Consider the following 13124-nt stretch of genomic DNA (forward strand, 5'->3'; position numbering starts at 1 on the left):
CCATATCAAAAGGTGATAAACTGAGTCTAAAGGATTATCCACAGAACGATATTGACAAAGCACAGATGAGTGTTTATCCATATGCATCAGTTGTTGACAACTTGCAATACGTGCAAACTTGTTCACGTCCAAATATTTCTTTCGTAGTAGAGATGCTTGATAGATTTCAGTCTAACCCAAGCATACCTCATTGAAAAGCTGCTAAGAAAGTCATGTGGTATTTACAAGGGACAAAAGACTATATATTGACGTATCATAAGGTTGATCACCACGAGGTCATTGGCTACTCAGATGTAGACTTAGAAGGGTTCCTTGATAGTAGAAAGTCTACTACTGGGTATGTCTTTCTACTTGATGGAGGCGCGATCTCTTAGAGAAGTGGGAAGCAGGCGACCGTTGTTGTTCACACCATGGAGGCAGAGTTTATAACATTGTGCGAGACTACTTCGCAGGCCATAGTGTTGAAGAACTTCATATCACAATTAAATATGGTTGATTTCATCAAGAAGCCAATGAAGGTTTACTGTAATAATAAAGTTGCGGTGTCCTCTTCGAATAACAATAAAAGTACTATGTCATGTAAGCATGTGAAATTAAAGTACTTTATTGTTAAAGAAAGGAAAGAGAACCATCTAGTGCATATTGTTAATATTGGTACAAAAGAGATGATGTTGATTCTCTTACTAAAGGGCTAGCACTGAGATTATATTTCAAACATGTATTGAGGATGACCTTATTAAACTCTTTTTGACATATGCATATGAATAAAGTGATCACATACAGTTTTGATTTTCATTATAGTTGTTTTGTTAATCTCATAAGGATTAGAGATTCAACTAAGGATCTGTAGAATAGATTTTAAAGATCAATCTATTCATCAAGTCATTCTCATAATGTATTCGGTTAAGGGTTTATCGCTGGAAACAAGTGGGAGAATATTGGAGTCACTCACGTATAAAGACTCTACTAGAGGTGTTCCTATCGGATAAACCTTACCATTTGGAAGGAACAGTTATCTTAACTGTTTCCTAATAAAGGTTATTGCTATAAAAAGAGTATTGATGAGAGATCCCATACCGTGCAGAAAATAGAAAAATAATCAATATAGTTGATTGCTCTGGGATTTGAATCTTGCTCACCGTCGCTGGAGGGCCAGCGCTCATCAAGGGCTGCGATCAGCTGAGGAGACAAGCATCTCAGAGAGACAGAGTCGATACACATTGGGTTCACTAATTATCCATTATCAGAAGAAAAATGCCTGAAGCTATCAGACGAACATGGTCGCTTCAGGCATTTTTAGTCTCTCCTTTTGCGCAAGCTCCAACAGAAACTTGCACATTTACATAAATTTAGTCCACATTTCGAACTGTAAACTAACAACAAAGAGAAGAGTAAAACTCATGACGCTGCTCCCTGGGTGACATACACAATTTTCACGAAGAATCAAAACAAACAGACAAAACCATACTGTAGAATGTGAAAAAGAAAATAAGTATATTCCGTGTCGTGAGGATCTCCATCAGCATATGGGTAGAGAGCAGCCATCCCATCCCTTCAAGCACTCCAGCAACGAATCCACAATCTTCCACTCACCAATCGCCCTGAAAACCTTGTCGAAATCTTCGCCTGGAGACCGTGTTTTCTCTCCGACGAGGATGTCGGTGCTGAGCTCCTCCCTCACGAACCTATACAAAGGATACGACCTGCAATCCCTGATCCTGTTTGGAACTACCGCGCTCCCGCTCTCAAGCAACCTCCTCACGTTCTCCACCTCCATGGGCAAGTGGGTCTTCAATTCCTCCTCGAACCCAGCAATCCTTTGGAAGATTGAAGAGTTGGCCTCCTTCTCCCTCTCCCCGTTCATCAAAGCGTGCTCCACCAGAACCTGCCTCAGCTTCTGCATGAGAGGGTACGTCGCACTGCACGGATCGTCTATGTACGCGAAGACGTGCTCCCTCTCCACCACCTTCAGAAGCTCCTTCTCGCAGAGCTCGCCAATCGCAAGGGTACTCCTCTTAGCCGCTTGGCCCACCGCTTTGCCCACAACATGCCTGAAGTTCTCCTCCGCATGCCTTAGATCGATCGCTTGGCAGAGTGCAACGATGTAGGTCGAGGACATGAGCTTTAGTATCTCTACTGCTTCGGCCGTCTTCCTCGCAGATATCAAGCCCAGGGAGTTCACGTCCTGGTTGTGCTGCTCCGCGCTCTGCACGTGAGATGTGACCGGGTTCGCCAGGAACTGAAGCTCGGAGCAGTATGAGGCCATGGCTATCTCCGATCCCTTAAACCCGTAGTCCAAGCTCGGGTTGGCGCCACCACTGAGGTTCGAAGGCAGCCCGTTGTTGTAAAAGTCGTTGACGAGCTCGGAGAACTGAGCGAACATGAGCTTGCCGATGGCAGCCAAGGCAAGCCTCGTGTTGTCCATGGACACCCCGATTGGGGTTCCCTGGAAGTTGCCCCCGTGGACGCACTTGTTCCTTGACACGTCGATAAGTGGATTGTCGTTGACGGAGTTGATCTCCCTCTGGATCGACTGGGTTGCGGCCCTGATGACCTCAATCTGTGGCCCCAGCCACTGGGGGGACGTTCTCAGCGCGTACCTGTCCTGTTTGGGCTTCTGCAGGGGGTCCATCTCGTGGAGCTTGGCTGCTTCCTTCATGTAGGAACTGCCCTCAAGGATGTGTTCCATGATGGCTGCGGCCTCGATCTGGCCAGGGTGGTGCTTTAGTTTGTGGGTCAGGTGGTCTGTGAACTCAGGCTTGCCGTTCATCACCTCGCAGAAGACTGCAGACAGCACCTCTGATACGAGTGCTAACATGTTGGCATCAAACAGCACTATGGAAGCCAAGCCTGAGCCTACTGCAGTGCCATTTACCAGTGCCACCCCCTCCTTAGGCTGCAATTCAAAGACTCCAATCGGGATTCTGGCGAGCCGGAACGCCTCTCCGGCATCTACCACCTCACCGTTCGGCCCGACTGCCATCGAATTAGGCCGGCCCGTCAATAAGCCGGCAATATAGGACAGTGGCACGAGGTCGCCGGACGCGGTGACAGTCCCCCGGAGAGGCAGGCACGGCGTGATGCCATGATTCAGGAATCCGGCGATCACCTCAAGAATCTCAAACCGGATGCCAGAGTATCCCTGGAGAAGGGTGTTGGTCCGGACGAGCATGGCCGCCCGGGATGTCGACCGGGGGAGGGTGCACTCGGAAACCGGCCCGGTGCCGAAGATGCCAGCATTGAGGCACCTGATGATCTCCTTCTGCAGGGCTGCCCCTTGCTTGGTCCGCCCGTGGGTGTTTGCACCGACGCCGGTGGTCACGCCGTAGATAGCAATTCCGCTGTTCAAGTTCTCGACCAACCAGTCGCAGCTGGACTTGACGCGTGGTCGAGCCGACTCGAAGAGCTCGACCTTCACATCGAGCTCCTTCCTGGCGACGCTGGTGACCTGGGCAATGGTGAGGGTCTCGCCTTCGAGCCTGACAGTGGGGTTCCTGTACTCATCGATCATCCTCTTCACTTGGTCGAGGTGGCTGCCCTTGAGGGACTCCGCAGCAGCATCCCAGTTCAAAGGGTCCTCCACAAAATTAACGTGGTGGAGCAGCACTCCATTGCCACTCTCAGATATCCTCTTCTCTACAAACTCCATTTCCTGAAGAAAACAAGACACACCTACCAAACAAGGAAATCTGAGGAGGGTGTTGTGAATTCGTCTCTTTTCTAGCTAGCTTTGTTTCAGAGTGATCAAAGATTAGCTCCCCGGTTGGGAATGAGCGATGGGGAGGTGAGGAAATGGAATGGAAGAAAGGTATCTGTGTGTGTGTGTGTGAGAGAGAGAGAGAGAGGTGTTGCAGAGAGAAAGGAGTGAGGAAATTGCGGTCTGCGTGAATTTCCTGGTCTTGGCCGCCTACTCAGTTTACTTAAATAGGCTTCTTCGACGACTGTTTTGATTAACCTCCGAAAACATGAAAAAAAAAAACCAATTCATTGGTTATATTCAATCCCCACCGTGATTGGGTGTGCATGGACCTAGTCTCACCTATCTTAAACGAGATGCATCGTTCACAAGTTAGATGTGCCATGGAGATTGAATATAACCATTCGTTGGTTATGTATAATAGAAAAATTGACGTAGTTTGGCACTAGCTTTTGGGCACAATACCGAGATTGGCTGCAAACTAGAAAATATGACAAATCCAATCAATCGGCTTTTTTCTTGATGTGTTTGCTACTTTTCTCCCTTGAAAAATTAGGTGCCTTGGTTAAAACCAGTTTTCTAAGTTTCTCGCCTTAAAAAGCAGGTGCCATCTAAGTTTTTTGGTTGAAAAATCAGGTGCCTGGATCGAAAATGAGGCACCATGATAGGACCACTAGGAATGTGGTTTCATCCTATTAAGAAAAAAGTAAATTAAGTAGGTGTGTCATATTTTCTAATTTGAGGCCAATTCCAGTATTGTGGCAACAGTTAGTGGCATCTACGTCAATAAGACCTCTGCTAACAAGTTGCTTGCTTGCCAAGTCTTTGTAGAAGTTGCTACATTCTTATTTAAAATCTTGACTTGACTTTACATTTGAAAAACTAATAGATTTGATTTACCTCACCAGAGCGTGAATTGGAATGATGTGATTCGGTATCACAAAGGGCCCCCTTTGGAACGTTATTTATCATGCAAACAAGAAAATGACTTGCATTGCTAATGAGAGTCTTTTTCTCACGCTCCCTTTTCTCACATTTGTTTTTCCCACAAGAGAACTGAGCACACAAGGATCATTCTCTCATTTGGATCAGAGAACTCATTCTTCCAAGATAGTAAGATGAAGGGCATATCAGGTGCGACTGTATATAAGCAATCATCATCCTCTACCTTCGGAAATGAGTGTGGCCCACGTACATCTCCATCTAGTCAGATGTGTGGTGGAGATTGAGTATAACAGATGAATCAATTATATACACTGACTTGGTCTGCAAGTAAAAAAATTAATATCCATCAATTGTCACATTTTTCCCCTTGCTACCCGACCCAATGCGGAGCACATCACCTTGTGCTAGGACGCTGCAAGTTCAAATCTCAATGGTATGATTGTATAATTGCTGGAGGTCTCCCCTGATAAGATTAATCCAAATTCAGACCGAGAACGTCAAGGAGGTTCAAATTCAAAGCAAGTCAAGATTGAGCTTGCAAAGAATGAAGAAGGAAAGAATATTTCCCAGTGGGCTAAGATTGAGCCTGCGAAGAATAAACCAGAAGAACGGCAAGGAGGTTCAAATTCAAAGCAAGCCATGAATGAGCTTGCCAAGAATGAAGAAGGAAAAAATATTGCCAAGCAGGTTAGGATTGTGCCTGCTGGAATAAACAAGAACCAGCCAGTGTTGAATACTAAGCAAGGCAAGAATAAAGCTTGCCAAAGCAATTATGCAACAGGTAAGTGTGAACCTGGATCAATCTAACCAAATCTAATCATCGAAAAGGAGCATACATATTGTGTAACACATATATAAAGGGATAGGGCCGCATACTTGTCTCTGCCATTGCACTGATGTGAGAGACAGACGATCTCCTCAGCCGAACTGCTCATGTTGATGAGTATCAGCTTTTTAAGCCGTGGGTGAGCAAGCACCGATCTTTGTAAGCCTTCAAATTCCACACTTACACTATTACTCATCATGTGGTATATATAGGTATCTAAGGGATACCTCTGAAAAGTTACCATGCATCATACCAAAAGGTATGATACATGGGAAGAGACACATACAAAGGGACACTTTATTTTTCAACATTCTTCCACTTGACCCGAGTATATGAAAGTTCATGTGGATGAGTCTTTAAGTCCACTTTATCAGTCCAAATTTGTTGTTATGCTAAACTCTTAAACTTTATGAGTAACTTGATGCATAACCAACAAAAGATAGAAAAAAAGGATCATATCTTTATTACCAAAATGTGATCACATAAAAGTCAGTGTACATGATTACATGGTTTCAAACAAGCCCATCCTCTTAACATGTTTGGCATATAATCTCGAGGACAAACCCTTTGTAAGAGGATCAACTATCATTTTTTTAGGCCCTATGTTATCAATATACACCAAAAGATTTTTTGTTATCTACTTTACAACAAAATACTTCAACTCCATATGCTTACAAGACATAGTACTTTTGTTGTTATTGGAGAAGGATACAACGGCTTCATTATCACAAAATACTTTCAATGGTCTCTCAATGGATTCAACCACCTGAAGTCCTAAGATGAAGTTCTGCAACCAAATGGCCTATAAAGTTGTCTCGAATAGAGCTATGAACTCAGCCTCCATGGTGTGGGCAACACTAGTCGACTGCTTCCTACTCCTCCAAGAAATCGCACCACCAGCTAGTAGAAATATGTATGTGGTAGACTTTCTACTGTCAGAACAATCTCCCAGATCTGCATCTGAATAGCCGATAACCTCAAGGGGGTGTGACTTTATGTAAGTTAACATATAGTCATTTTTTCCTTGTGGATAGCACATGACTTTCTTAGCAACCTTTTAGTGAGCTAGACCAGGATTCAACTGAAATCTGCCAAGAACCCTAATTGCAAATGATATGTCAGAGTGAGTGCATGTCTGAGCGTACTGCAAGCTACCGACTACTGATGCATATGGTATCATGGTCATCTGTCATTTTTCTTCTTCAGTCTGTGGGCAGTCCTTAAGGTTCAATTTATCGCCTTTTAATATGGGTGTCATAGTAGGAGCACAATGCTCCATCCTATATCTCTTGAGAACTTTATTAATATAAGCTTTTTGAGAGAGACCGAGTACACCTTTAGACCTGTCTCGACGGATCTCAATACCGAGAACATAGGCAACCTCTCTTAGGTCTTTCATTTCAAAATAAAAGGATACAAATTGCTTGGTTTTTGTCAACATATCATTATTGTTAGTGGTAAGTAAAATGTCATCCACATAAAGTATCAGAATTATGAACTTACTCCTACTTGTCTCGAGGAATACACATTGATCAATGATGTTCTATGTGAATCTAAAAGTCAAAATGACTTTGGTGAACTTCGTATACCATTGACGAGAAGCCTGTTTAAGTCCATATATTGACTTTTTCAACTTGAAAACCAAACTGTTTGACTTATCTTTATAGAAACCTAGAGGTTGATCCATATATATCTCTTCACTTAATTCAACTTTTAAGAAAGTTGTTTTTACATCTATTTGGTGTAGCTCTAGATTAAAATGAGCTACTAGGGCAAAAATAATCCTTATTGATTTCCTTAGTCAAGATAGGAGAAAATGTCTCATTCTAGTCAATGCCATCTATTTGAGTGAAATCTTTAGCAATCAGCCTTACCTTATACTTTTTGATATTGCCTTTAGAGTCTCTTTTGGTCTTGACGACCCACTTGCACCCTATAGGCTTGACTCCTCTAAGCAATTCGACAAGGTTCTATACTTGGTTTTTGGTCATAGAGTCTAGCTCTTCTTTCATGGCCTCTATCTAAGATGATGATTGCTCACACTCAACAGCTTTCTTAAAAGAAGATGGATCCTCAATATTTATGAAATCATTGGGCTTCTGTAGATACACCACATAATCTAGATGGATAATTGATCTTTTAATTATTGTGGATATCCTGACAGGTAAACTAACGTGATCAACCTGTGGATGCTCTTCAACATGATCCACAAATGATTCTTCTTGAGTTGGTGCATCACTAAACCGGATCAACTTTTGTTTCATCATTTGAATGAATAATGAAAAAAAGTTTTAAATTTTCAGGTGGAGTAACTTTATCCTGAATTTTCTTAAAAGACAGATTTTGCAATGCATTTATACCAACTGAACCATCTTCTAAAAAGCTTGCTTTATTCGTTTCTACTATTTATGGTGTATGAGATGAGCAATAAAACCTGAAACTTTTTGACCTTTCTGGATAATCAATGAAGAAACCACTGATTGTTCTGGGGTTAAAAGCCTTAATATGAGAATTATATAATTTTGCTTATGCAGAACAACTCCATTTGTGCATGTAACTTAGACATGGTTTCCTACCTTTCCACAACTCATAAGTTGTTGTTAAGACAACCTTAGTAGGAACCTTGTTTAAGATATGTACAGTTGTTCGCAGAGCTTCACCCCACAGGGTGATGGAAAGGGTTGAGTAGTTCAATATTATACTTACCATTTCTTTAAGAGTACGGTTTCTTATTTCAGCTACATCATTCTGGTATGAACTTCTTGGCATGGTGTACTGAGGGACTATTCCTTCTTCCCTAAGAAATCACGCTAATGGTCCTTCCCGTTGTCCCATCTCAGTGAAACACCTATAGTACTTGTCACTTTGATTTGATCTTACTATTTTTATTACGTCTCATATTTGTTTCTCTACTTATTTTTTGAAGTCTTTAAAAACATTATAGGCTTTAGATTTTTCAAATAACAAGTAGAGATACATGTACCATGAGTAATCATCAATGAAGGTGATGAAATACCTTTCTCCTGTATGGCAAGGAGAGAAGGGTTCACATACATCCGTATGAATAATTTCTAACTTGTGGTTGCTCCTTTTGGCACCTTTCTTGTATGTGTTGGTTTGCTTGGCCTTTATGCAATCCAAACACGGTTCCTTAACTGTGAAATCAATGAATTTAAGAATCCCTTCTTTCACAAGTCATTGGATCCTATCTTTAGAGATATGACCTAGACGACAATGCCAAAGTATATAGGATTGTTCATCTATAAGCCATGTCTATTGTCAATCAACACATTTTTTGAGGAAAGGGTTTCATAAATTTGAACATTAGTCTTCAAACAATACAATCCATCACATACATTCGCGAAACCAATAAGAACTAAATTCTTATAGATAGTCATTCTTGAATTTTTAAATTTAAAACAATATCCAATAAAATTCAGTTTTGATACAGAAATGAGGTTTGTGCTGTATGTTGGTACATAAAATGTATCAAATAAGTCCAAAATAAAACCATTTCTTAAAATCACTCTGCAAGTTTCAATGACCTTAACATGTGAGCGCATCTTGTTTCCTGAGAAGATGCTCCTTTCATGATCTGTTGGATCTCTTTTGTTCAGGAAGACTTGCAAGGTGTTGGCAATATAGACAGTGGCACCTGAATCAATCCACTAGCTATTAGTTGGAATGTTGATTAAATTATATTCATGAGGAACGAATGCCAAATTATATTTCTTTGTCAGTCAGTTCTTGTGCCTCATACAGTCTGCCTTTAAATGTTTTTTCTTCTTGTAAAAGAAGCACTTGATAGAAGATTTTTCATGGGACTTGGCGCCTGACCCGTTGGACACAGATGCATCTGAGTTCCTCTTTGTTTTTTTCTTAATGACATTCTTCTTTGGTCCATGCCTTTTGTGACCTTTATGAGAAGATACGTGAGCACTATGTATCTTCTCTCCTTTCAGTCTCTTTTCTTCGTCAACATACTTTGACATCAAGTCATTGAATGTCTATTCGTCATTATGTGTATTGTAAGAGATCTTGAAGGGTCCATATTCACTAGGCAGAGAAGTCATTATTAAGTAGACCAGGAAGGAATCATATATGCTGACATTCATGTCATTCAATTGAATTGCTATATTTCTCATTTCTAGAATGTATTGTTGAATGTTCTCCCACCGATATATTTCATAGATATTAACCTTGTCATCAAGGTGCTAGCCCTTCCTTTATGTGAGCTGACAAACTGTGCTTTTATAGCTTTTAAAAATTCTTTTATTGTTCTACATGTGGGTATGACACTCCTAATATTCTTAGTCACACGAGATTGCAGAAGCAGTAGGCTAAGTCTATTTGAGCACTCCCACTTATCAAAATCAATTTTTTGTTCAGTTGTGTTATTGTGAGTTAACGGTGCAGGCTTAGGCTTGTGCATGGCTAAATCTAAATCCATATAACCTAATGTAAATTGTACAGTTTCCTTCCAATCACTAAAATTTGTTTCATCTAGAAAATGGATATTACTTGGACCATCATGAACCACAGAATTGGACATTGTAATGACAAAAGGATATTCAAGATTTGAAAAGGTAAATACAATAATAAGACCACTTTATCATTTACACTTTTTTAGGCAAGTGTCAGGGGTCATTATGGTCCCACTTTGGTGAGTACCCATAACACACAAATGCACTTCTTCTCCCACTATTTGATAAAATAAAAAAGACATGTAGCCAGAGACAAGTCGACATAGCACCTTTGAGTGCTACATGCTTCATGTCCTGAGATACACTCTTTTCATTTTATCTTGCTAAACTTTGAACATGACATCACTGCCTTTGGGCAGTCCATCATTTTATTAAATCTGGCAAAATTCTAATATTGACTCATTTCATTATTGATACAAAATAACTTAATTAAGCATATATTTAACCACTTTGGTGATTACAAATGCATCTTAATCAAAATTCAAATATCATACTTTATATCAATATTATCTATATGATGCACAAAAATACATATTTCTAAAACATAAATAAAACATCATGTATCATGACATAATGTGTATGAAATAAACTAAATGTTATACATAGAATGTGCTTAAAACTCCTTAATTGATTCTAAAACTGAATGAATCAATCACAATGATACTCCAAAACGGTCCAAGAAAGCCCAAAAAAAACATTGAATTGACACCAAAACCATCAAAATCGATCATTTTATTCATAAAAGGTATTCAAAAACATTATGAACTGGTGAAAATGGCCTCTGAACCGATCAGAAAAGCAATTAAACGATCTAAAAAAAACAAATCGGACTGGAACAGACAGAACCGGTCCCAAAAAATACTGAACCGGCCCTTAAACGCCTTGAACTGGTTAAGTACCACCCGAACTGGACTGAAACAGATAGAACCGGTCAGAACCTGATGAACCGATTCTGGAACTAATTTGTCCAGTTCTGGACAGAAGAACGTCTTGTTTCGAACAACAGAGAACACACTGTTTCAGAACAGGAACTGGGTCGATTTGGGTTCAACAAAAAACAATACCTGGGATCCAAAATCCAAATGGATCTTGATCTTGGATTTGGGTCTCTGAGCGCTCCGCCGACCCGAAATCCATAAACTTAATGGATTTGGGTCGTTATGCCAAGTCGGTCATAGTGGCAGACCCGGATCCAGAAAACTTAATGGATCCAAGTGGCAGGTCCAGTTCTCGGAACATGAAGTAGACCCGAATCTAAAACAGAAATGGATCCAGGTTACAGGTCCAAGGCCCAGACCCCACCACGGGTCAGGTCAGGATCCCCAGATCGGGTCTGAAAACTCCAGACCTGATCCAGAGTGTTAAACAAAAACTCGTTAAGGTTTTCTTTCTCCTTCTCGAAACTTCTGAGAGAGAGAGAGTCAGGAAATCGACCAAAAGCGGCGGGGCGGCGGGGGAACCTCCGGCGACCAACGTCTTTGACAGGGGGAGAGTAGCTGAAGAACCTCACCGAAGTCGGCGACCTCCGACAAGGCACCATTGAGCCATGGCTGCTGCTCGTCAGCAAACATTTTCGGTGATGTCATGGGTCGGCGACCATCCTTCTCACCCCACGATGATCCATGTTGTCAGTCAGTGGTGACCCACATCGCATCATGGTGATAGACACCGACAACCAGCCGTTTCACGGTGACAATCAAGGCTTTCGACTCCCCGATGATGGCCATCGTTCGAAACCTCAGCCCGACGACTGAAGAAAACAAAGGGTTTATGCAAAACAAGGTTGTCGCACATCACCGACAATTCGACGAAACCCCTCCCACCCCCGTAAAGCCCTTCTCCTCTCTATAATTTTTTTTTTTATAAATGCAGTATCCCGACAATGACCGACAGCAGATGCTGTCGGCTGGGATAGGGGAAAGGGAAAAGATCTGAGCCAAGTTGCTGACTCAGGTCTTGAACCGAAATGGTTTGTTTCCCAAGATGAGTCATTCAACTTGGTTCAATAGAACCGGGTCTCTGTTCAGGTCAGGTCCAACTGGATCCGACTCAGATCCAAAAGGATTCAAGTCAGAACTGGTTCCAGAAATGGACCACAATGGGCATGACAATTCCTGTTTTTCCCTATTTCTATTTTAACAAAAATACAAAGAGGGAAAAAACAGGGTCAGTGGAGAAAATTGTATGGAAAATCATGGCTCTGATACCACAATGTAGTGAATCGAAGGAGCATACACATTGTGTAACACATATATAAAGGGATAGGGCCGCATACATGTCCCTGTCATTGCGCTGATGTGAGAGATGGATGATCTCCTCAATCGAACTGCTCCTGTTGATGAGTACCGGCCTTTAAGCAGTGGGTGAGTAGGGACTGATCTTTGTAAGCCTTCAAATTCCACACTTATACCACTGCCCATCATGTGGTATATATAGGTATCCAAGGGATACCTCCGAAAGGTCACCATGCATCATACCAAAAGGTATGATGCATGGGAAGAGACACATACGAAGGGACACTTTATTTTCCAATAAAGTCAACTTTGGAAAGAACCATCAACAGTATGCAGGATAAATCGATTTTGGTAAACTCCCCGAATGAAAATCAAAACCAGAAAGAGAAAGAGTATCAACTTAAAAAAATTAGACCAGTGTTGTGAAAAGCATTGAGGTGTAGCGAGGCGCTCCACCAAAAACTGAGGCGGGGCGTAAAGCGTGAGCCTCAATTTTTTTTTGAAAATTTTAAAAAATTTATAAAAAATGTCTAAAAATACAAATAAAAAAATGCTTTATTGATGAAATAACAACCAATAAGAAATAAAAAAATCTCAAATAAGTACTAAAAAATATGAAATTAATATATAAAAGTAACTAAAAATTGATTACATAACTGGAAAATATATGAGATTAACCTACAAAAGTTAAAATATATGAGATTATTTTAAAAAATATGAGATTAACATACATACGTAACTAAAAAATTGATTACATAACCGAAAAATATATGAGATTAACCAACAAAAGTTAAAATATACTAAGAAACTGATTACATAATTGAAATAAATGAAAAATATATGAGATTAATCTATAAAAGTTAAAATATATGAGATTATTCTAAAAAATATGAGATCAACAAATACAAGTAACTAAAAATTGATTACATAACTGGAAA

The 13124-nt window shown here is 40.7% G+C and overlaps 1 protein-coding gene across 1 annotated transcript; it reads right to left on the reverse strand.

Moving 5' to 3' along the window:
• Positions 1 to 1518: 1518 nt before the first annotated feature.
• Positions 1519 to 3977, reverse strand: LOC149817457 (phenylalanine ammonia-lyase 1-like). The gene has a single exon (XM_089984858.1). The coding sequence runs from the start codon at positions 3647 to 3649 to the stop codon at positions 1520 to 1522; it is 2130 nt and encodes a 709-aa protein (XP_089840984.1). The 5' UTR covers positions 3650 to 3977; the 3' UTR covers position 1519.
• Between the last annotated feature and the right edge of the window lie 9147 nt (positions 3978 to 13124).

Source organism: Nuphar pumila, chromosome 13 (genome assembly GCF_984573655.1).
Source record: "Nuphar pumila chromosome 13, dmNupPumi1.hap1.1, whole genome shotgun sequence".
In the NCBI taxonomy this organism is placed as follows: Eukaryota; Viridiplantae; Streptophyta; class Magnoliopsida; order Nymphaeales; family Nymphaeaceae; genus Nuphar; species Nuphar pumila.

What these genes read in the sequence shown, in the direction of transcription:
- LOC149817457 (XM_089984858.1), bottom strand. Translation starts at nt 3,649, where the DNA reads ATGGAGTTTGTAGAGAAGAGGATATCTGAGAGTGGCAATGGAGTGCTG.